At 40.5% G+C, this 26,578-nt stretch overlaps 1 protein-coding gene across 2 annotated transcripts in view; it reads right to left on the bottom strand.

Moving 5' to 3' along the window:
* The window catches only part of INPP5J (inositol polyphosphate-5-phosphatase J), a 50,239-nt gene that overhangs the window by 9,842 nt on the left and 13,819 nt on the right, over window positions 1-26,578 (bottom strand). For both annotated transcript variants that reach the window (XR_016305834.1, XM_089652206.1), the window contains exons 3-7: window positions 25,540-25,647; window positions 25,318-25,426; window positions 14,503-14,619; window positions 7,881-8,056; window positions 1,596-1,707 (exon numbers count right to left, since the gene is read on the bottom strand). Coding sequence is in view for 1 of the 2 variants with exons in the window: in XM_089652206.1 (XP_089508332.1) it covers window positions 1,596-1,707; window positions 7,881-8,056; window positions 14,503-14,619; window positions 25,318-25,426; window positions 25,540-25,647 (622 nt within the window). In the remaining variant the exon portion in view is untranslated. The remainder of the gene's footprint in view (window positions 1-1,595; window positions 1,708-7,880; window positions 8,057-14,502; window positions 14,620-25,317; window positions 25,427-25,539; window positions 25,648-26,578) is intronic.

Here is a 26,578-nt window from a genome sequence, read left to right as displayed (position 1 = left end):
ACAGCACCAAAACTGGAAGTGATGAAATCTTCATTGCTCCCAGCTTTATTTGTCACAGATGAGATGGAGGAATGTATATTCCTCCATCTCCTTTGTGGGAAGCTGGCTTGATTGCCTAAAGTGATCCCAAGTTCCCTGGTGAGACAGCTGCATCCACGTGCTCCTGAGGCTGTATATATAGTATATAGCACATAGACAGGAAGTGGTTAATGATCCTAGTATATTGTTAAAGGATAAGTTCACCTTTTGTACATGTTACACCCATATTCAGGGTGTAACATGTAACATGTTACGGTCTCACCGGCCCCTGCATCCCCCTTGCTAGCTGTCACAATTTAAAAAAACATGTGGCCATGCGGGGCTATGCCCACCCGGTTGCATCATTCATTCACAGCATCCTGTGAATGGAAAAACTACAAGTCCTGGCAGCCTTTGGCTGTTGGCTTGTAGTTTTCAATGAACTACCATGGTGCTCCACAGTGCCATGGTAGTTCACTGAGCCTTCCTGTCAGTAGTATCTCCTTGCTCATATGGGATGTACGGGCAAACAGATAAACTGACTGTTCAGGGAGATACTTGCATGGCACCAGCAATCTGCTGATTGCTGGTGCAATGCCTTAGAGGATCCATAAACAGAAAATAATAAACGTACATCTTTTTTCCTGCAAAAAAATGTGCATTTATTATTTTTTGTTAAACGATGAACTTATCCTTTGAGAAACATAGTTTAATAAATTTATATTAAATGTAAATAATAAATGTATATTATCCAGGTTTCAGACACACACACACAAACTCATATATAGTATATACTGTATGTGCCATACAAATGAGTAGGCTATGTTTTTTGAACAAGTACTGTCAGAGCTGTAACTATGTTTGATGGGCCCCATTGCAAAACGATTAAAGTGTATGTTCATCCAAAGTTTTTTTTAAGTTGGGAAGGATTAGAACTCCTGTTGGGTTTTTACTGCTGTCAGGTTTGAATTATTCTAGCTGTCTTCTTTTACCAGTGACATCTATGCCCTCTTATTTCTTGTCCTGGTGTCAACAGCGGGATAGAAAGTAATAGAAAATCTAATCAATGTGGACAAAGACAGAAAAAAAAGACTGCATTAGTTCCTGGACCCCCTTCTATCGTTCAGCTGCAATTTAGTCTGACAGCGGTGCCTGGATCATAAGACTGACTGAACAGAATGACAAATCCTTTAGCAGGAAAACCAGTTCTGAGGCTTGGTTCACACTAGTGCGGGTGGAAGCTGCTTCGGGACCTGCACTTCATCCCGCAGCTGCAACCACCTGCCCACAAAACGCAGGACCTGCAGGCAGGCTGCAATATCTGGAAGGGTGCAGGAACCTTTTCCCTGCGTTTTGCGAGGCACGGCAGTCCATTTAAATGAATGGGCTGCCATGCCGTGGCCCACAAAACTGCACTAGTGGGAACTAAGGGTAATACAGTATATTTATTTTATCTGTATATTTAGCATTTGGCATAGAGTTCAGCTTTATCTGCTACAAATGCTTTCTTGGCAGTAGATTCACTCTTGCTTGAATACCATTTAGTACAGTATTTACGTGTCCACATGCCATCTCACCTGATCCTTTTCCCAGAGCAGAGACAGCTTGTTGCCTTGAATGGCAGACTTTACAAAATGCAAGTCCAGATCATCAACTCGAAAATTCAGGTCCCCAAACCAGAAGATTAAACTGAAAATAAATACCGATCTACATTAATATTAGAAGGAACAATCCAATGGACAGAAACAAAAGGCACTACATATGTGCCAATGCAAAAGCATAATATACTATTCACCATGTAAACGTAAATTAAAATTAAAATAATGCATGAAATGAATGAAAATAATCTGGCCTAAAATGTCTAAGGTAAAAATGAAGCTGAAAGACAGACACCTCTTAAATATGTTGTTTACAAATCAGTCCCTGTGTCCCTTTGTTGCTGCCCTGTATCCTAGGCCACAAGCTGTACATGGGGTCTGCACTGAGCCAAGATCAACCCTAGCCCCAATCCTGTTCACTGAATTGTTAAATGCAAGAATACAGGGGTCACCATACATACCAAGTTACAATCTGGCCATACAATCTTTGTACAATCAACTTTGGATTTACCAAAACGGTGTAATATGAGCACCTCCCTAATCTAATCAATCAATTTGTATCCAATCAGGCATAGTGTTTGGTAGATCTAAAGGTGATAGATTGTGCAATCAAATTGTAACTTGTGTGGTAGGTTTAAGAGGCAATAGAGGCTCTGGCATTTGAATGTCACAGGTAGGGTTTAATAGCCAGATACTTAACGCCGTAATGCGTACTTTGCGCAAGGAATGCCAGCCTGTCCCTTATTTCATGCTTTCTCGATGACTTTTCAGCATGGCTACCGTACTTTCTCTCCTCTGAGGTGCCTGCCATCATCCTCGGTGACTTTAACATCCCAGTCAATGTTCACACCTCTGCCACCTCTCAACTACTCAACCTAACTTCCTCTTTTAACCTAACACAGTGGTCACAATCCAACACCCACTGCAATGGCAACATCCTTGACCTTGTATTCACCCACCTATGCACTCCCTGTAACCTCTCTAACACCCCTTTTCCTGTCTCTGACCACAACTTTATCAGCTTCACACTCTCCCTGCCTCCTACCCCCCATGCCTCTAACCTGCAAACCGTCACCTGTAGAAATCTCCATCACCTCAGCCCTGACCTTCTTCACTCCGCTACTGAGCGCCTCTATGATGAAATTGCACCCCTGTCCTGCCCAGAGCTGGCCACATCTGCCTACAACAACTATCTATCACCCTGCCTGGACGCTTTTGCTGTTCTTTCTACACGCAGAACCAGGCCTCGTCTGTCTCAACCCTGGCAAACAGATGTCACCAGAAGTCTTAAGAGATGCAGCCGCACTCTTGAGCGAGCATGGCGTAAAAAAAAATCCCTGAAAGACTTTACCCTCTACAAATCCGGTCTTCTTAAATGCAACTCCAGCCTCCACGCTGCTAAGCAAACCTACTATAACACTCTCATCAAGACCCTCTCATCCAATCCTCGTCAACTCTTCTCTACCCTTAATTCCTTACTCCACCCCCCACTGCCTCCACCCACCAACTTACTTACTGCACAGGAGATTGCCAGTCACTTCAAGAAGATCGACACAATTCGTGATGAGATCTCCAGTGTCAAGCTTCCTCCTCTAACCAACATACCAGGCCCAATACCAAACTCAACACTCTCCTCCTTCGACCCTGTTACCTCCATGGAAGTTACCGATCTCCTTTCCAAGGCCCACTTCACCACCTGTCTTCTGGATCCTGTCCCCTCACGACTGTTGCAGCCTCCTTCCTGCTCTATCCTAAACTCTCTAACCCACATCTTCAACCTCTCACTCTCCATGGGCACCTTTCCCTCCCCTCTCAAACATGCACTGGTTACCCCCATTCTCAAAAAACCCTCACTGGACCCCACCTGTTTGAATAACTTAAGACCCATCTCCCTGCTCCTGTTTGCCTCCAAGCTTCTCGAACGCCTTGTTCACAACCGTATGAGCTGCTACCTCACCAACAACAACCTTCTTGATCCCCGACAGTCTGGCTTCCGCCCACAACATTCCACAGAAACTGCCCTACTAAAACTCACTAATGACCTACTAACTGCTAAAACCAATGGCCACTACTCCATACTCATACTAATTGACCTTTCTGCTGCCTTTGACACAGTCGACCACCTGCTCCTCCTCAGTAAACTCCACTCCATCGGCCTCCGTGACTCTGCTCTCTCCTGGTTCTCCTCTTACCTTTCTCAGCGCACTTTCAGTGTCACATACAACTTCTCCTCCTCCGCTACTCTTCCCCTTTCTGTTGGGGTACCCCAAGGTTCTGTTCTTGGACCCCTCCTTTTCTCTCTCTATACCTCCTCCCTGGGCCAACTGAAAACCTCCCATGGCTTCCAATACCACCTCTATGCTGATGACACCCAAATCTATCTCTCCACTCCCCAGCTCACCCCCTCAATCTCCTCACGTATCACAAATCTACTAAGCAACATATCAGCATGGATGTCACATCACTACCTCAAACTCAATCTTTCAAAAACTGAGCTTGTAATATTTCCTCCTCCGTGATCCCCCACTCACGACTTTACCATTAAGATCAACAGCACAACCATTGGTCCTTCCCCTCATGCCAGGGTGCTAGGCGTAATCCTAGACTCTGACCTCTCCTTTGAGCCCCACATCCACTCACTGGCTAAATCCTGCCGCCTCAACCTCCGGAACATTTCCAAAATCCGCCCCTTCCTGACCAATGACACCACAAAACAACTTATTCACGCCTTGGTTATATCACGCCTCGATTACTGCAACTCCCTCCTCACTGGTCTATCATTACACAGGCTATCCCCCCTTCAGTCTATTATGAATGCTGCTGCTAGACTCATATACCTTACCAACCGATCAGCGACTGCTGCCCCTCTCTGCCAATCCCTTCACTGGCTTCCACTAACCCAACGTATAAAATTCAAAATACTAACCACAGCTTACAAAGCCATCCACAGCACTGCCCCTAGCTACATCACCGACCTCATCCACAGATATCGGCCAAATCGCCCACTCCGCTCCTCCCATGATATCTTCCTCTCTAGCTCCCTCATCACCTACTCCCACGCTCGCCTCCAGGACTTCTCCAGAGCCTCTCCCATCCTCTGGTACTCCCTACCACAGCATGTCCGGTCAGCCCCCACCCTGTCTGGCATTAGGCGATCTTTGAAAACGCACTTCTTCAGGGAAGCCTACCCCACCTCCACCTGAGAACTGTACTTGAATCATCCCCAGCAGCTATCACCTTTTGTATCATTTCCCCCTTCCTTTAGATTGTAAGCTCCACGAGCAGGGCCCTCACATTCCTTCTGTATTGAAATGTATTGTAATTGTACTGCCTGCCTTATACTGTAAAGTGCTGCGCAAACTGTTGGCGCTATATAAATCCTGTATAATAATAATAATACTGGAAGAGGCACAGTTTTGTCTTGACTTGACCACAGTTGAAATCATATGTGGATCCAAAGATCTAAGAGGCCAGCAGGATACATGGGTCAGTCTAAAAACTCACACACTGCATCAGCACTGTTGTTAACTTACAAATGTTTTAGAACCGGATAGGTTCACTCTAAATAGCTGCTAATGCTTTGTAAATACCATTAACAATTTTCATACTCCAATTTGGCAGGTGAGAAGGGAAGGTGAACTGTGGGGTCACCATTCTGGTTAAGCAGTGTGGTAAGTCGTGTGAATCAAGACAATAGCTGATCACAATTACAAACATTTTAGTAGGTTAAAATTTTTTCCAGATATTCTTTTTCAGCTGTGCATATAGCTGTCTGACATTAATATCAACAGATCAGTTTGTCCCTCTCCGTCCAGAGCGTATATGCAAGTATTTGAGTATATGTGAGTATTTGAATACCTTTGAATAGATTTATGACACTGAGTCAGTGTTCTTTCCACTCTACTTAGCTCATTTCCCTAACCTGCTCTAAGTCTGCTGATTTGCATGTGAAAACAAGACCATCTTCTCTGCAAAAATAGCATTTCAAACTATGTGATGGATATGCTTCTATGTCAAGTAACACTTTGAATTCTGAAGAAATAATAGCATAAAGCACTATGAAACGTTACATCAAACTGATTTATATAAAAGATATATGGAGATGATAAAATGTTGTACAGAGCAGGTGCCATTACATAATGTTATATATACAAGCTCCAATATGTAAATGCAAATCAGACACCTTAACCAAACTGTATAGATTATATAATAAGAGCACCTTCGACCTTTGTGATAGAAATGAAAATGAACCATTATGTTGCTTCTCTCATCTGGCTGATTTAAAGCAAACAGCCCCAAAATAATAATTTTCACACTGCAATACTATAGCTCCAAATATAGAGTGCGTGTGTGTGTGTATATATATATATATATATATATATATATATATATATATATATATACATATACACAGTATATCAAATGCACAGAAAAGTATCTGAAGAGATTTACACAAATAAATATCCTGATGAAAGAATCCTCCACTGTTTTCCAGTGGGATAGAAAGAATCTCCAACATCCCTTTAAATATGCATGCTCCCTGCTCATGTATGTCAGCAAACTGTGAGCAACTTCAGCGACCATGCACATTTAAAGAGATGCTGGTAATGAATTCATTTATACAGCCTTGTGTGCAGAGAGCCCAGTATCTGCAGATGATTTCAAGAAGATATAGGAGGAAATAGTAACTGTCCAGGCACTTGTGATCCCAGAACAGTCCTAAAAGGACTGCAAGAATTAGAGAAAAGGTGAGTGGCAAAAGTAAAATTTTTCCTTAACTACTTGCCCTCCAGAGGATTTAACCCCCTTCTTGACCAGGCCATTTTTTGCGATACGGCGCTGCATTACTTTAACTGACAATTGCGTGGTCATGCAACACTGCACCCAAATTAAATTTACATCCTTTTTTCCCACAAATAGAGCTTTCTTTTGGTGGTATTTGATCGCCTGTGCATTTTTTACGCTATAAACAAAAAAAGACTGACAATTTTGAAAAAAACTATATTTTTGACTTTTTGCTAAAAAAAATTTAAAAAATCAAATTTCGCAATAAATTTAGGCCAAATTGTATTCTGCTACATGTCTTTGCTAAAAAAATCCCATACATGTAAACTAATTGGTTTACGTGAAAGTTATAGCATTTACAAATTATGGCATACATACTGGAATTTGTTTTTTTACTAGTAATGGTGGTGATCAGCGATTTATAGCGGGACTGCGGCGGGCATTCTGACACTGGGAGGAACTGACATCCCCAATGACACTGACACCAATACAGTGATCAGTGCTAATAAAAATCACTGACACTGTACTAATGGCACTGGGCAGGAAGGGGTTAACATGTGGGGTGATCAAAGGATTAACTGTGTGCTGTTTTCTATGTGGGCTGTGTGTGTTTTTCACTGTAAGCACACTGCTTTGTATGCCTCTGCTATGCAGAGCCATACAAAGCAGTGTGCAGGAGCTGACAGGAGAGAGATCTGTATTGTTTACATACAGGTCTCTACCCTGTCGGAAATCCTCAGAGATTGCCAGGTGCTGGCGGGGAATCACCAGCCAGGATCCGGTGATTGACAGCCAAGATCGGGAATGGCCGCGTGGGTAGGGTATATATAGGTGGTTTTGCGCACCCGTGCCGCCCTGTAGCAGTATTTCTGCTATAGGGTGGCGCAGAAGTAGTTAAAGATATAGGGGTTTATTTACTAAAGCTGAAGAGTGCATAATCAGGCCCATTTCTGCATAGAAACCAATCACCCTCCAGGTTTTATTGCCGAAGCTTAATAGAACAAGCTGAGGTTAGAGGCTGATTGGTTTCTATGCAGAAGTGAGCCTGATTTTGCAGTTTCCAGCTTTAGTAAATAAACCCCATTGTTTTAATGTGTAGGACATATAAAATGTGTGAGCAGCAGGACTCTGGATCCCAGCACTTAGTTCTGTTCATTTTGTATGGTAATAAGGCATAACAGTGAAGCACATAAAATTGATTTTTAAAGCGTGAAGCACTTATTAGTGTTAGCTGGCTACTGGCGTTTGTGTCTAGAGGATATATATATATATATATATATATATATATATATATATATATACATAAATTAACATCATAGGAGTTTTACACAAAAAAAATCATAATGTATGATGAAATTCTAGCTCTCTATCTAGTTTCCACTTTATAAATCTCTTACTGAACAATAGTGAAATGTGAAATTATTATCCTGAAGAGTAAATGTTATGTGTTGATCTGTATGTCTTGGAGAAGGAACATACTCATGGTCCAGCACACCATTAGCCAGGGGCCCCTGGAACTGCTGAAGCTGAAGGATGCTCTCAAAATTATCCACACGTTGATCTGAGTTCTCCATGTGAGCTGGCAAATGGCAGTTCAGGAAACACACCATGTGACCAAACAAGGACAATCGAGTGCTGACTCCACCTTTGTTACCCTAAAAAAGAAACAAAGAATCTGGCTATAAATATAACAGTGCTGGGTCCAAAGTATTAACAAACTATGACTAATTATGAATAAAAGAGGATGGTTTATTAAAGGCAAATAAGCTTAGCTTAGTAAATGTGAGAGGCTGTGCTGACTTCCATCATCCAATCATATGCCAGAAAAAATACAGGTTTTTTTTTATTTTTGCAAACTACAACATTTGCAAATTGAATAGCCTATCTGCCTTTAGTAAATCAACCCCCACAGTGCAACTCATTTTTTTTTTAGAAATGTATACGGCTTTTAGAACTGCTATGTAATTCATTCTGAACTGTAATGCTATCAAAGTTACTTTTCTCATTTGAAATGCAGCCATCTGTAATATTCTAGAACTGCCAGCTGGGTCATTTCCTCTCTCAGGTACTGCAGCGAAAGCTCAAATTACACGCAGTCTGCTACATAAAATACAGCACCTCTACATTAGTTGGTAATGGATTTCAAGGTTTCACACTTCTTAAATGAACTAAAGCAAAACACATTCTACAACCTGTTTGTATAATCTCCTTTAGGTTTACCAAGATACAGGTAGTGCAGTAGCCTGCTTGATTGGGTAAAGATTTAATGGATTGTATGAGTGGGCACTTACACTAAAGCTTTGTACACATGGGCCGAAAATTGGCCAAAATCTGTCAGTTCAACAGGAACCGGCCAACTTTCTGCCTGTGTGTACAGCTTTCTGTTCTACAGAAGCCAGTCTCAGTGTGTACCCAACTTAAGGGGTTGCTCCATTATGCAAGCTCCATGAGATTAAGAGGCTGAGTTCCTTATGGCCCATACACACAATCAGATAATCGGATGATAATAATAATTTTCGTAGCGATCGTATGATAATCTGATTATTAGTACACAGCTTTCATCCAACAATATCTGAAGGGACAAACACAAAACATTTTCTTGGATGATAGCAGAGCGAACGACTGTCATTTAACCAGTACAGTAGACGTCCATGAAAAATCATGAGACCAAGAAAACGCATGATTGGAAACACATAAATAACCCAGAAGAAAATAGAGGATCGTAAACAATGTTTATTACCCGCGACAATGCTGCAACATACGACAATCAAATCATTTTCAGGCTATCAAAATGTTTCCCACCAACCAACTGACTGATAATATTACAGTAGTTATATATTTATCTACATTTTTCATGAAAGTGGTATTATTGTATTTATTATATAATGTTAGTTAAACTTAATAAAAATTGATGCATGTTAGTAATTCCAATTTTGACAATCTCTGATATTTCATGTTTTCTTGTATATAACAAATGACTCTTCAATTTAACTGAAACAAATTATCATATTATTTTGGGATGTCATTACCTTAAGGTGTACAATAGTGTACATATTGCTGTTTCTGAAACTTTCCTGAATAATTTCCTTTCAATAAATTTTTATTGAAAAAAGTTTCAGATATACGTTGTAACCGCTGACATATTTCAATATAATAGTTTACAATCTAAAGCGGTTGTACATCATATACAAAAATTGTAAACAAAACATAGCTTATGGTGTGTCAAAATGGTCTTTGACCATATTACATCGAACAACAAAGAGCCATACGCCCTCATTGAAGAATCAGGTGTTGGTAAATTAAGACATTAATGTATAAAATGCATTATACAAGAAACAACACAAAATGCATATGAACAAATCGTAAATTGTCCCTACAGAGGAACCTATCAATTAAGAAGAAAAGAAGGAAAGGAGAAGAGAGAAGAGGACATCGAAGGTACAAGAGCCTGGGACCTGGCTTTCAGTGTTTATAGCGTAGTATAAATGGCTGTTAACATAGCAGGATGGGCAAACTTCATCCATGGGGTCCATATTTTGAGGAATTTCTCATGTGTGTCTAAAAGGATGCTGTAAATTTCCGGAATAATTCAAATGCACAATTCTGACATATATTTCTAACAAGACTTTGGTTAAATAACTGGAAGAACCAAAATGTGTAACATGTTGAGCAATTGAGAAGAACTTCAGTATTTTGAAAGTTTATTTTTTGCCTTCTACAAATTTTCTGTGCAGTAAATCTTATGCCTGGTTTACAATTCTTATGTGCTTCATAAAACTCTTTTGTGATCATAACATGTGCAACTTTTTTTTTTTTCTGGGAGGGGGCATCCCAAATTTTTTTGGAAACACATTGTGATTACTGGAGTGCATTGAAAGCCAGCTATGGGTAGCCTAATAGTTTTTTGGCATACTACAATCAAAGTATGTAATTAAAGGGGCCAGCTTCTTATTCATGTCTTCAAGATAGTATATTTGAATTTGCATAGTCTTTTGTTTAGTATTTTGCAATCTTTGCTTTTCTGCCCATTTCCTGCATACTTTCCGCTCACAACAGAACTAAACAGCTAGGAATCAACAAATTTGGTGAAGACAATTTTAGTGCAAAAACACATCGCAATCATTTATTAAACACTAAACAGTAAAATGCCTGACAATAGTAGTTGAACATATTTTTGGGGGAATTCAGTCAAGTGATCTTTAAATGACATCCTGCCAGGGTACTGATCCCATGCCAACAAAATATTCCATATAATCCAGTCTGCATTGCCGGGCGTTTCGTGTGGGAAGCCTGGGATGTCCACTGTTTAGGGTAGTGAGTACCTCCATGCGATCCTCTCCATGAAAAATACTCCCAGGAATTGATGCTTGAGTATCTGTGTCTCTTTCAAAGGGCACTAATGTCATGTACCCCTGAGCATTTCTCTGGAGATAGTTGTGAAGGACACAACATCAAAGTGCAATTGAGTCGATCTTGTACAATGCAAGACTGATGGTTGACAGAAACAGTCGGAAACTAAGGCATTTTCCATAACCCTGCGTGCACGGGACATAAATCAAGAAAACAATATTGTGGCTCCTGTGAAACCTGGTATGGGTTATTGTACTATGATGAAGCTACAAGTTCTGCCAAAAGGCAGTTGTGGCAGCTGTCCCTATTAAGTGAATACACACTCTAAATTCCAAAACCATAAATAGACAGGCGCTTGCTCAATATGATTTCAACATATACATGTGTCATAAAACATGAAAGCTGAAATATAATTATATATATAGTGCTTGCCCAACACCACATTTAACAGTGTATCTTATATAGGATATGATAAAAGTCCAGAAAATGTGAATGGATGAGAGTCTTATAGGAGGGTGTCACAACGATCCAGTAGATTCTTCTCCACCACTTGTGAGTAATAAATTAATTTCCCACTCACCAGAAGGTGTTGACCCCCATACTGGATGGTCAAATATCACTAAGATGATCAAATGACAAGTAGATTCCCAACTGTACGCTCTCATGCGGTGGGTCTACAGGTTCCCCTTCTCTCAGTAGTAGCTCTCAGAGGAACTTATAATAAGAAATGAATATCCATGAAATGTGTTCTAAATGTAATATTTATTAGGAACCATGGTTCACACTCACATTGTATAGTGCCTGTACCCCGGCATCAGTCTGTACAGCCAATGTTGAAACAACATGGTTTTTTTCCGGCATGCGTTCCAAGCCTTGTGTAAGCGAGCAGGACATGACGTCATGTAGGACCCAGAAGTGAAAGGATCACGCTTCTGCATACATGTCACCTGGCAGCGTCTTCAGGAAGAGACATACCACCATTTCCGGGCTATATATATAGGGTCACAGATGTTTTGATTGGGCGGCTACACCAAAATGGCAGCCGCCCAATATGCCACTTATACAGGACAACCTGTAATTAAAGATCTCCTGGTGTCTTGTGAGATTTCTCATGGGGAATGGTTTCATGGCATGTTCACTGAGAGCAGATGCAACAAAGACAAAGTTCTTTCCTTCAAAGGTTTCATCAGAGGATGGTAAGTTGAGGGTCCCATTCTTGAGGTGCTTGTAGAATTCTGTTTGTTCTATGATACTTCAATCCGAGTTCCACCCATTCTTCCCAATATCTAAATATAGGAACCTATAGTTTGCATCCACTATGGCAAACATTACAATGCTAAAAAGCCTTTATAATTGTAATAGAAGGAGCCTGATTTTGGAGATGGTGCAATACGTATATGATTGCCATCAACGGCTCCACCACAATTAGGGAAGTTCCAATGTTGTTGGAAATTGTTGCCAACTTCCTTCCACTCCTGTGGATTGCTGGGAAACTAAAAGAAAAGAAACAGGCTATTAGGACCACAAAAAGGGATTGACATAGTGCTTTATGGTAACAATACATTTTACTAAGTACTCTACCTTAATATATTCTTCCTTTAATACCTCAATGACAGCCTTGCATGTATCCGGTTTTATTTGTCTAAGTGCTTGTGGGGAAATGCCTGTTGAAAATTTAAGGTCTTGAAGGCTTCTCCCTGTTGCCAGACGATTAGCCTTTGTTCAGGATTTATAGATTCCCGCAGTGGTGTGTCTTTTTTGCTGATGAACGGTGTTACAGCTTGCAGTAAGTATTGGAAACAGTCATCATTCATCTGTAGATAATTACGAAAGTCATCTGGGTTGTTCTCCTGCAACTCTTTCAGAAGAGACATATGAGAGTACTTCTGACGATCACGCAGCTACTGCTTGCACCATGTCCTCCTTTTTTGCTTCTTCTTTTTAAGAACTTTTGTGATAGCCTATATTCCCAAGATGGTAATTGGAAGTGCTGGGTCCTGCATTCCTTCTGTCAAGTTCTCCATTTAAAATGACAGTGAACGAAAATCTGTGATGAAAACAAATGAACTTGCGTGGAGCAATAGCCGAATATGCCACGACACATCCGAATGGAAATAGCCAAAAGGTGTGGCAGACACAGGGGTCACACGTTCATGACATCACTTCTCATACATTGCTACACACAAAGTTTTTACTAGACTGTACGAGAAATATCATACGTTTAGTGGCAATGTTAAATTCGATAGAGAGTAGCATACAAGAAAAAGCGAACGATAAGTCGTCCGATTATCTAATCGTGTGTACTAGGCATTAAAGCAAATAGGATGTTTACTTTACAAGATAATTTTTCTCTAGTTTTGTATATGAGGTGTAAATTTACTCTGAAAAGAACACCAATTCGCATGCAAGGAAAAAAAAAATCTTCCAAATGATTGAATGGAAGTCAGCAGAGCTTCACCTCATTTACTAAGCTAGGGTTAAATGTCATAGCAAAGTAGACATTCTATTTGACCTTAGTAAATTAACCTCTAAATCTCATGGAGCTTGAACAAAGATTACCCAATCCGATTGTTAAGTGTGTGGTGATGTTAAAGTGGTATTAAACCCAAAAACAAACATGTATTATAGTGCAGCTTACCAATTCTTAGACATTATTCCTGCATTAGTTTAATTTTTTTAGATTTTCTTTCTTCTGGTTTCATCTTGTGATCTGGCCAGTAAGTTTGCTGTTTTTCAAAAGAACAAGCTCTCCAGCAGAATGTATCAGTTACAGAGATTAGATAAACAATTTATCACTAGCAGGGGAGCTTACAATGGCCAGTTCTTATTTATTCATGTAAAACCTTTATCCCAAAAGGAAAAAAAACTGTTTGCAGTAACTGTTTATAAAGTATTAGGTAGAGTTTGTATTAAATTTACTAGTGTATTTAAATCTAACATTCCCTAACCAATGTCTGCTGTGCCCCCTGTGCTATTTCATCCAGACTGGAGGCACCCTAATACAGGAGGTATGTTACTGGCCAGATCACCAGGTGAAATCAGAGGGGGAAAAGACTAAAAAAGAAAACTGATGCAGCCACCACATCCAATGGCTGGCAAGCTGCAAAATGTTACATTTTTCATTTTGGGTTTAATATCACTAAGTAAACCTACTCAAACTTGGGCAATTGCAAACTAAGCATATGATGAAATAAATGCATAAGCATAAGACTGTCTTTATCAAAAACCACCAGTTTGATCAAGAGACAGAAGCAAAACGTTATATGCATAACTACATTTTTCCTCTAATAACCTGTTATTGATCATTGATAAAAAGAACAATGAGAAGGATGGGATGTGGAAAACAGTGGCACCAAGCTCGCCTTGTGTATTCTTTTATGCCCAGTATAAATTGCCCAGGTTGGTAACAGGTTTTCTTTATCTGCTAAAGCTGATCCTGTTAGGTTTGCACTAGGAAACTGAAAAGTTTACAAGGCCAGGAGTTTAATGTGTAACCGGATAACAGCTTACAGAATGCCAGGGATTTATATATCTTACAACAACAGCAATGAGCATATAGTATGTACATCCTCTGAAAAAATGTAACTGTGTAATTACATTGGTATCTGTAGACGAGGAAATCGTATATACTTGGAATAAAGTGTGTTTAATCTTTAAAGCTAAGCTAATGCATGCAAATACCAAGTGATGTAATGTTACTACTTTCTTATACAAAAGCTTTAATGTCCATTACTATAGTTGTTGTGCTTACCCAATAACCTCCAAGGCCAGTTCTAGTGCAGTCAGTCTGTACATCCCGCAGAAAGGGCAAGTGAAAATACTTGGCAAACACCAACAACAGGACACCCTGCATCCTAACCGAGCTGACCTAAGAAACATAAGACTATTGACAGAACTGACAAGACTAATGACAGGTTAGAAAATGTGTTAAATTGCATTTCTACATAAAAGTAAGTAAACTATATTTCTTAAAGAAGAAACTCCAGGATATGCAAAAAAAATCACCCATTCATACACCCCCCTACAAAAAACACTAAGCCGTTAATAACATTTTGAAAGTTAGCATCTAGGAGGAAAGTCTAATTGAATTTTCATGACCTCATCTCTGTAATTCAAAAGAGAACAGCATCTGCTCTGCCAAGGAAGAGGTGTAACAGCAGGAATTACATCATATCCTCTCCTCTCTCTCTGCAGCAAAAGGAAACTACAGTTCCCATCAGCCACAAGGAATTGTAGTGAATGTGGGTGGGTACACTGGGCTTGTACATGCTGAATTTGTCTGAGAGTCCTGGTCTGCCCACCACTGCAAATGGGGCTGAATTACAGCACTGCTTCCTGGAGAAAAAACTACAGAAGGGATGTACCAAGGCCAGTGGCTGGGGGAGTAGGAGGCATAGCAGCCACAGGTCTTACAAACAGGAAACCAAAGAGAATTAATGGTTTGATTTGAAGATGAATAGGCTATTTCAGAGGAACCAGAAAATGGATGACATGTTCAGTGAAGGTAGGAAAACAGCAGGAGTTCTGCTATAAAGCTGAAGACAAAGAAGACATAAAAAGATGTAATCTGATCCAATTTTGTATTCATGTATTTTTACATAGAACTACTGTAAGTAACTGAATGAATGTTGCAATTCACCTCCTGGGATCCATTGTCAAGCAATCTTCTGTTTTTTTTTTTTATTTAAATATTTATTCATTTTTCAGATAAACAAGTTATACAAATATACTCATTAAAACCTTAGCATATCATCAAAATATTTATCATTTCATCCCTTTCCCCCTCCCTCTACCTATATACCACCCAAATCCCCCTCCCATCCAATTCCTGACCCCTTCTGCTCTGTATTTTCCTGTTCATTTCTGGAGATCGTAATGCCTATAAAAGAAGAACAAAATATGTTTCCATATTATTCTATGTTAATCCCCCATAACCTCTAAAGCTAGCCTTGACTTTCTGAATTCCTCCCATTTGTTCCATCTTGTATGGTGACTCTCCATCTTATCTTCATTCAAATGATAAAGTTCCTCCAATTTACATATTTGATCCACCCTATCCACCCAGTCTTTTATTTTCGGCACCTCCTGTCTCCTCCAATACTTGGGTATCAGTCCCTTTGCTGCATTCAAAAAGTACAATAAACCAGATTCTTTGTATTTTTTAACTGAAAGCTTAGTACTATGAAAAAGGCAAATCTCTGGGTCTACTAGAATATCAACCTCTGTCATTTTCTGAATCAAGCTTACTATTTTCCCCCAATACTCTTGCATTTTAGAACACTCCCACCATATGTGATACATTGTGCCTCTACCTCCACATCCACGCCAACATAAAGGTGAATTATCTCCACTCAATCTGTGTGCCACACTCGGTGTGATATACCATCTTGCCAAACACTTATAATTAATTTCTACCTCTTGCATATTTATATTTCCGTGGATTATTCTATACGTTTTCCTCTGTTTTTCCGCATCTATTGTTACTCCTATTTCTCTTTCCCATTTTTGTATATATGGAGGACTTATATCTGTGTTTATTTCAGTGAGAATCTTATATATTTTAGAGGTTCCGTGTTTCCCATCTCGCTGTGTACCTAATTAGTGCACAAAAGGATTCCAATACTCTTATTCTTAAAGGCTTTGGAAGCTTTCCTATAAAGTGTTTCAATTGAAAATAACGCCACTCATCCATTCTCGTAAAAACTTCTCCTTTTTTTTCCAATTCCTTAAGTGATCCTATTTCCTCCCCCACCATTATATCCCTTAATTGTGCATCTTCCTTCTTAATCCGCTTCCCTGTAAAACCTTCTTTACCCGGGGGGAAAAACTCTCTGGACTTTAAGGGCATTAACAATGACTTAAATTCCCATCCCATCTGTTTGTGTAAAACATCTCAAACTTTTAAAACATTAAATGTGAACAAACTTGTACTGTCTGCTAATCCTCTGTATTGTGGAGGTAACTGTACAATTCCACTTAATTTAGTATTACTTAGTATATTTTCTATTTTAACCCAGCTTTTCCCCTCTGCATTATACAGTATGTCTGGTCAAAAATTCACGCCATTATTACCGAGTTATAATATCTTTTTAAATCTGGGACTCCCAATCTTCCTTTCTCTTTATTTCTACATAAAATTTCCTGGCTTATTCTCGGTTTTTTATTCCTCCAAACAAATCTCAACATTTTTTTAATTGAAGTATACTTCTGGTAGTTTAACTGGTATCATTTGAAATGTATATAATATTTTTGGTACAATCACCATTTTTATCAAATTTATACAACCTATCCATGACGGGGTTCCCCCTCCTAATTTCCTTAGTTCATCCCTGATCTCATTTAACAATGGGATATCATTTAATTTATACAAGTTCTTGGAGGATACAGTTAATTTTATTCCTAGATATTTCAATTCTTTTTCTCTCCAAAGGGAAATTCCTCCTGTAACCTATTTTTCTCTCTATTTGGAAGATTTATGTTAAAATTTCTGTTTTTGTTGGGTTAATTTTTAAATTTGTCATCTCCCCATATTCTTTCAGTGATTTCATTAAATTTGGCAATGTTATCCTTGGGTTTCCCACATAGAACAGCATGTCATCTGCATAAGCTGCCACCTTATGCTCCGTATCTCCTATTCAAATTCCTTTTATATCTATATTATTCCTTATTGTAGCCAAAAGAGATTCCAATGATAAAACATATAGCAATGGAGACAAAGGGCATCCCTGTCTAGTTCCGTTCTGCATCCCAAAATACTCTGACAATTCCCCATTAACCATGATTGCTGCAGAGGGTTGACTATATAACTTCCTTATCCACTCTCTCATTCTAGGTCCCATCCCCAGTACTTCCAATGTATCCAACATATATCCCCAGTCTACTCTATCAAATGCCTTTTCAGCATCGATAGAGTACCACCGCAGGGATTTTCTCTTTCCTACTTTTTTGTATGAGAAACAGAGATCTCAGTCCGTTATCTCTACCCTCTCTCCCTGGGACAAAGCCTACTTGGTCTATGTGTATCCATTCCGACATTAGGGCTTTCAACCTGGTTGCCAGAACTTTTGCATATAGTTTGGTATCTGTGTTTAATAAGGAAATCGGTTTGTAACTTGAACAGTGAGTATCATCTTTACCTTCCTTATGTATGAGAACTACATGGGCTTGTAGGGATTCCCTCCTCATTTCCATCTCTCATCCCAATGCATTCATATATATCCTCAGTTTAGGTACTAATAATTCTTTATATTTTTTATAATATCTCACTGTGTATCCATCAGGTCCAGGACTTTTCCCAGCTATAGTGCTCTTTAATGCTAAGTGTATTTCCTCCTGCGTTATAGCTGATTCTAGGGATTTTAATTGCTCCTCACTTGGTAATCCTGCCTTTTTTAAGTATGTCTGTCTTTTTTCTATTTTTCCTACTTCATCTTTACTTATGGAGCTGTGGGGGATAATATTATATAGCTTAATATAATATTCTTTAACCACCTCCCGCCCGCCATATAGTCCAATGACGGGCACAAGGTGGTTCTCTTGTTCTGGAAGGACGTCATATGACGTCCTCCCATTCTCACCGTGCATGCGCGGCTCAGGGAGCGCGCAGCGTGGCGAACGGCGGTACGCTGTGTCCCTCGGACACAGCAGATCACCGATCACGGAAAGAGCAGAAGATGTCGGCTCGGTCATGTGATCAGCTGTGTCCAATCACAGCTGATCACATGTAAACAGGGAAATGCCGGTTATCAGCATTTCTCTCCTCACGAGCTGTCACGCTGACAGCTCTAGAGGAGAGGAGAGCCGGTAATCAGCTTTCCATGGAGGGGACATGTACACTGATCATCAGGGCACTGATGATCAGTGTGGCCCCAGAAGTGCCACCTGTCAGTGTCCATCAGTGCCTTGTGCCAGTGCTCATCAGTGCCTCGTGCCAGTGCCCATCAGTGCCACATCAATGCCACATATCAGTGTCTAGCAGTGCACATCAATGCCACATATCAGTGCCCATCTGAGCTGCCTTTCAGTGTCACCCATCAGTGCCACCTATCACTGCCAATCAGTGCCACCTATCAGTGCTGCCTATCAGTGCCAGTCAGTGCCGCCTATCAGTGCCAGTCAGTGCCGCCTATCAGTGCCAGTCAGTGCTGCCTATCAGTGTCTTAAATCAGTGCCATGTATCAGTGCTGCCTTTCAGTGCCCATCAGTGATGCCTGTCAATACCCTTCAGTGCCACCTACCAGTGCCTCCTCATCAGTGCCCATCAGAGCCACCTATCAGTGTCCATCAGTGCAGCCTATCAGTGCCCACCACTGCAGCCTCATTAGCACACATCAGTAAAGGAGAAAAATCACTTATTTACAACATTTTATAACAAAAACTAAGAAAAAAAATTTTTTTCCAAAATTTTCAGTGGTTTTTGGTTTGTTTAAGAAAGAATAAAAAACCCTGAGGTGATTAAATACCAATAAAATAAAGCTCTATCTGTCACAAAAAAATGATAAAAATTTCATATGGGTACAGTGTTGTATGACCGCGCAATTGTCATTCAAAGTGTGACAGCGCTGAAAGCTGGAAATTGGCCTGGGCAGGAAGGGGGTATAAGTGCCCGGTAGCTAGCGGTTAAACACTTTAGCTATATCTTTAGTTGAGTACATTAATTCTTTTTTGTAGTCTCTTATTTTCTCTATATAGTTCCTAGATTTTTTTTTTCTCTGAGCCCTCATTAAATACTTTCCTGGCCTATCTCCCCATCTGTATCTCTCACTTATCATTCTCTTATCTTCTTCCAGAAATGTATTTAGTTCTTCTCTTTTATTTATTACCCTCTGCATAATCTCTTTTGCTACTTTATGTTTATGTATCTGCTCTAACTCACAGAGTTCACTAAGAAGGGTGTTTATTTTTTCTCTTCTTTCCCTCTTCTTTTTTGCTCCAATCGCTATCAGGATTCCTCTAATATAGGCCTTATGAGCCTCCCACACTGTTGCTACAGACACTTCCCCAGAATAATTTTCCTCAAAAAATTGCTCTATTTCTTTTTTAATTCTTTGATCCACCTCTGAATCCTGGAGAAGTGTCTCATTAAACCTCCATAATTCCCCCCCCCCCGATCTGCTCATTTCCCCATAATAATTGCATTGTGACAGGGGCATGGTACGATATTGACATCACTTCTATTTTTACTTTGACCAGAGACTCCATAAGTCGATGGTCCAGCAATATATAATCCAGTCTTGAATACATCTCTTGTGCATGAAAATAAAATGTATAGTCTGTCTTCATGTGCTTAATTCTCCATTTATCTACATTGACATTGGTATATCATTTTTTTCAAGGATTTCAGAGACCTACTACCATCTCTCTGCACAGGGGACGTCATATCCATCTGGGGATCCATGCAGAGATTGAAATCACCTGCCACAATTAAATTGCCTTTTTTGAAATCCATTAACTTCCTCAGAATATTTTTTAGGAATACCTCAGGTTTCTTATTCGGGCAATAAATATTTGCTAATGTACAGTCTATTTCCTGTAATTTTCCCTTCAGAAACAGAAATCTCCCTTCCGGATCTAACAATCTGTCTTCCAGCTTAAACCTTATATTTTTCGCAAAACCTATTGCCACTCCCTTGACACGTTTAATTGGGGAATCTGCATAAAACCACATTGGATAATATCTGGAATTTAATTTCACATTTGATTTTTGCACCAAATGTGTCTCCTGTAAAAAAACCACTGAAGAAAATCTATGTTGAATTTCTTTAAAAACCCCAAATCTCTTCCCAGGGCTATTTAACCCTTTAACATTATAAGTCACAAAGTGAATCTCTTCCATTCTTCTCCTCTCCACACCTCTATCTTCCCCATCTCTTCTCTCTTCCTCTTTCCTCCACATCTTCCCCTTTGATCTCTAGGATTTCTCTAGACTGATGTTTCTCCCACTATTACGCAGAGTCTTAAACTACCTATCCCCTCCCCATACCTTCCTCCTCCCACCCACCTACCCTCCTCCACCCCTCCTCGCTCCCACTCCTCTCCCCCCGCCGCCCCCCCATCTCCCTTTGAGCTTACATTTTGCCTATGAATCATTTGTGGTCCTAACCCCACCTTTGATTAAGCTTTTAAGGTGAAGCTCTGACCATGAACTTTTCCCCAATAAGCATGTCTCATCCTCCGTGTCCTGCCATACTCTAGTAAACTTCAAAGATCATAAGAGAAAGGCAGAAATGGAGGGAGAGAGAGGGGAAAAAAAAAAGAGAGAAACCCCCTCCTCCCTCCCATCTTATTCCTCTTTACTATTTCTACTCTCTATTTCTCCTTAGAGTTACCTGCCTCCCCTCATTTTCCATAGCCCACATTTCTCCTTCTTCCTCCCAACCAGGGATATTTATTTTCTGTATATCAAGTCTCTCACAAAAGTCTCTCAGATTTTCGGGGAATCTCAGTCTTGCTGAACATCCATTTCTCCATCCGATCAAATACGCTGGAAACCCCCAGCTATATCGAACATTCTGTTTTCTCATCAGTTCCAATAACGGTTTCAAAGTTCTCCTTCTTATTAATGTTTCCGCTGCTAAATCAGCAAAGATCTGTATATTTATTTCTCCATATTTTATTATTGCTCTTCCTTTTATCTTCTTCCAAAGCTCTTCTTTATCCCAAAAATTATGGAATTGCACTATTACATCTCTTGGCTTTTCCTTTCAATCTTCTTGTATGTGTTTTCCTATTCTATATACTCCCTCCATTTTGAGAGGCTCTGTTATTGTTCTATCCATTATAGTATTCAGCATTCTCGTTATTATTCCCGTCAAATCTTCTCCTTGGGAGATCTCTGGAAAGCCTTGTATCCTTAGATTGCATCTCCTATCCCTATTCTCCTGGTCTTCCAATTTATATAACAGATTTCTTTGTTCTTTTCTCATTTCCATCGCGCGTTTTTCTAATTTCTGTATAATTTGGGCATGTTTATCTAGTTTTTCTTCCGTCTCCTTCACCCTTGATAATATTTGCCCCAGGTCTTTGTGTAATTTCGCCAGTTCCTGTTTTAGGGATCTTCTTTCGAGTCCTTTAAACATTTCTGCTATTTCTGCTTTAGTAGGCATCTGTGAGCTCTCCTCTTGTTCTTCTACTTTATCCATATCCACTTCTTCTTCCATATGTTGACTACTGTTAGCTATTCCCTGGGATAGTCTGGAACATTCCCCACCGTTTTCCCTCACCTCTTACATTTATTCCCTGTTGTCTCTCTGGAGTCTGTTTCTCCTGTGAGGGTATATATTTTTTAATTGACCCTGTTTGGGAAGCCTTAGGCCCTCCTCCCTTTGATACTTTGTTTTTCATGCTGTCAGGGACTATTTTAATTTTCCGCAGTTCTGGTTTTGGGGGGGGAGGGTCTATTTTTTATTTGATGTCAAAATTTGTTGTCTTCCATGGGTATCCCCCTCTCGGTTCTTTTCTTTTTTTCTCCCCCCCCCCCCCACTCCCGAACTCATCTACCCAGGTCCTCTTCCTCTAGGTCTTTATCTGTTTTACATTGTCCTCCTACTGATTTTCCTCTAAGACCCCCTGGGTGAACCCCTCCTCGGTTTAAACACATAGTTCAATACATACAGTTCAGTTCCCATGCAATATATTAATCTCAGTACTTTTGCCGCTCTCACTCAATATGGCTTTTCCCCCGTATGAGATCTCTGTCATATATAAAGAAAAGGGCTTCTCTGAAAAAAATTTCCTGCACTCCGAACAGATATACAACTTCTCCTCCGTGTAAGATCTCTGATGTGTGTGAAGACTGGGCTTCACTGAAAAGTATTTCCCGCACACAGGACAGACATATGGCTTTTCACCTGTGTTAGATCTCTGATATATGTAAAGTCTAGTTTTGTCTGAAAAAACATTTCCCGCACTTGGAACAGGGATATAGCATCTTCCTCATGTGAGGTCTCTGTTATATATGCAGGCTGGACTTCTGTGAAAAACATTTCCCGCACTCTGAACAAGGGTTTGGCTGCTCCCTCTTGTATTATCACTGGTATATACAGTATAAAAATAGGACTTATATGAAGAAAATGTCCCGCACACGAAACAGGAATACTTCTCCCTCATGTGAGATCTCTGGTTTCTAGAGATTGAACTTCTTTGAGAGACTTTCCCGCACTTTAGGACATCTCTTCCTTTACTCCAAGTGAGGGGTGAGGCAGCTCCAGGTACTCTCTTCTGGGGAACATTGCACTCGACATTCCCCTCACACAATGAGTGGATTGCAGGGGGGATTCACCCAGCCCCAGCTGCCACGGTCCTGTGTGCAGGAGGAAGAATGCCAGCATCTCCCTTGCTCCAAGAAACGCCAGCCGGCTCCTCTGCCTCCCAGCGCTCCCTTGCAGCAGATCACCTGATTGCCCAGTGTCCACTGAGCTCCGAGGGAACACACAGCGCCGGGCCGAGAGCACAGGAAGACCCGCCGCAATGGCCGCCACTCCTGGAGGTCCTCGGTCCACGCATCTCGCCAGACAAGCCCCCCCTCTCCCCGGCTAGTCTCTCCAGGGCTTCCCGCACATCTCTCCCCTTCTCGGGTGGACACTGGAGGTGCTTGGGAGCCCTCACATCGAGCTCCCGCTCTAAACCATGGTCAGGCTCCTTCCTGGGTCGCAATCCTCTGATTTATTCAGGATTCTATCACTTTAAACAGTGCTGAACACTGTTAAAGTGTACAGGAGGGGAGAGCAAAAAGAGGCCTCAACAGTCTGCTGCTGCTCCTTCATTGTCTAACTGCATGCTGTGCCAGGTTTTGACTAAGCTATATTGCTTAAAGCTGAACTTCAGGATTTTTAAAAAAACTTACTCTTGCAGTTGGTCCCCCTGCACTGTACCAATTAAGTACTTCTTAAGTCCATTGTAGAGGAATAACCTGTAGTATTTACCTTATTCTTGTGCAGTCATTTTCCCTGAATCCTCTTCTCTTAGGCGCCCCAGCTGAGGTTGCAATCTAATGTCATCATGCTGCGGACAGCAAGAGCCCACTAAAAACCTGAAGTGTCGGAGAGAACAGGATAGCACCCTAAGACTACATTTGCATGGGAGATGTGAATGGCAGCGACAGGCATCTGCTGACACCTGTAAGCAGCTAGCTGTGGCCACCAAGCTCCTACACTTTAATGGCTGGTTGCCGCAACTATTCGTGGCCTGCGGTAATTGCTGCTGGATGCCCGTGTGAATGTACCCTAAGCCTGCTGGAGCGAGGGATTAGGTAAGTATTATAGGTCATTCTTCTACCACTAGACTTAACACGCATATTCCTTGCAGTGTGTGTATGTGTGGGGAATAGGGGTCCACTGAAAGGATACGTTTCAAAATAATTCTGGAGTTCAGCTTTAATTGTTATAGAGGTAATAACTTCACCAACATAGCTATGCTGTTTGGATGGGATATCAGAATCACAAGATCAACTACAAATATTCTAGCAGATTAGATATTATATTTGAACTGTCTATTTAGTGGCTTTCTTGGAGTTCACCCTTGACATAATGGAGTGAGTGGTGGGTGGGGGCAATTTACTCATTTACACATGAAGTGAAGGGCAGTAAACCCATGTTACCATCCAGTCATATGCAGTGGAATTAAAAAGAGGTCTGATTACTGGATATCCAAAATTCTTCTGTAACTTCTGTTCACCCTACCTATCCTGTATAAAAACATGCATGCAATATACTGAATACTCTTCTATGCAAAGTTTAATTAAATGTCAATGCCACCTAAACCTGATATTTCTGTTTTAGATATGGGCCAGGGGGTTAAACCCCCCACATCTGCAAGATGTCTAAAAAAACCATAAAGCCATTCCAGTACCTGTAGTTCCTAGTTCATCGTTTAATGTATACTATGCGACCCATTGGTGTCAAAATGACATAACCAAAATATTATTTATGTGTGGAGGAGGCCTCTCAAGAGTTGGCTTCCCAAAGACTATATTTAATAAAAACGTGCTGAGAGAAATATGGTAGCTGCCATTGCTAGTTGCCTGACTGTCTCTAACATTTTTGGAGCCTTTGATCTGAAGCAAGCAAGCAGAGAAGAGAATCAGAACTCCTCATATGCATTTGGGTGTTTCAGTTCAGTTCTGTGTCTCAGAAAGTAACTAAGCCAATGGATGAGAATGAATGCCAGGAAAGCAGCATACACAGCAATAGCATCCTCCAAATTTGTGCACAGTTCTTTAAAGAGTCAACATATTAACAGGTTAGATAAAACTAACTAAGATCTGGGCAATAATTTCAAATACAAATGATCAATTAATCATCTGTGATATAATATAATGAAAGTGTACTGTATGTACCAAGCATGAGGAATGGCAGTGGACAGGTATTTATCTAGAGCAATCATTAAGAGTGTGGAACAATCTTCAGCAGGAGAGGAGAAAATCTATACAAAAGCCAACAAATCAATTTGTGGTAAAGCACATCCATATACACAGAGGATGACCTGAATGCACAGTGAGATGTCAGAGACATGTAAACAGAAAGCTGACGATAGATTGTGGTACACACAAGCTTGGCCTAACGCTCACCAGCACATAGCTAAATGGACTCAGCACATCCATAAACACCTCGCTCCACTGATCCGAAAAGAGCGCATCTTTCAGACGCTTATTGATCATGGAGTTGACCTCCTGTAACCTATGGAAAGACAATAAAGGAAGAGTTATATATGGCACCAATTATATCACCAATTATATTTTATTTATCCGCTGCCATAATCACGAATAGAGGAACACAAATATACATCTCACCCTATAACAAACATATCGGTCTTGCCATCTCCAGCATTAAGGCAGAGCAAGGAGGTGAGGTCTGTAGGTGGCACAGCACATCCAACATTCCAAGTAATAACATATATCCTAGGAAAGGAGACAGAAGATAAGATAATCAGCAGACTGGGCACAGTATTGCTCAGCTAAAGCCTAGTATGTAGGATCAGAAAATCATATAAAAAATACCGTTTTCAAAGCGATCATACCATAATCTGATCGTTAGTACACAGCTTTTGTCTAAAAGGAACAAGCAAACATATTTTTCTCATATGATAGCAGATCATACCATTTTCAATTAATTAGTACAGTTTTTGCTCGAAACTACAATACAAATACAATACATTACTTCCAAATTTTTCTGTCATTGAAGAATTGTGTTAAGTTTAGTGACCTCCTCAATTTCAATGTGAGACTAACATGCAAAAGAAAAAAAAAAAAGGCGATCATTCGTCTGATATTCTCATCGTGTGTATGGGGCTTAAGACCAGATAGACACTAGAGGTAGACAAACAAGCAGATTTTGAAGACCTTCTCTACCAATATATCATAATTGTATGGCCACCACTTATCTGTCCTGCTATTCACTCAGGTATCTCTTGAGCAGAAAGAAAAATTCAGTTGCTCAACAGTTACAATTGCATGTCCAAGTGCTTCACAACCTACCATTTACCCTGCACACAATAAAGGCAGTCAGAACCTGTCTACTACTCCCTCACCACAACAGAATTGACTGTTAAAGCGGTAGTAAACTGTGACCTTTCCAAAAAAAATCCCCTTCAAGGCAATGGCATAATGTGCTAGTATGCCTCATAAATCCCCTCCAGTGGTTAGCTTCCATCTTTCCCCAGTCTTTCTTCCAAGTTTGCTGGCTGTGGTCCTTTGAATGGCTAAGCCGAAATGACATCACTTCTGCGCATGCACACGGGAGTCTCGGTTTACGGCACAGAGCTCTGAAGGGATAGCACAGGTCTGTCGTCCCTTCAGAGTGCATGCGCCAGTGACACTACCGTCTGCATCC

The sequence above is a fragment of the Staurois parvus genome, unplaced genomic scaffold (genome assembly GCF_062004578.1).
Source record: "Staurois parvus isolate SC_StPar_1 unplaced genomic scaffold, SC_StPar_1.0 ptg000673l, whole genome shotgun sequence".
Taxonomy (NCBI): Eukaryota; Metazoa; Chordata; class Amphibia; order Anura; family Ranidae; genus Staurois; species Staurois parvus.
The sequence above is the reverse complement of the archived record's forward strand: the minus strand, read 5'-3'. Positions and strand labels throughout refer to the sequence as shown.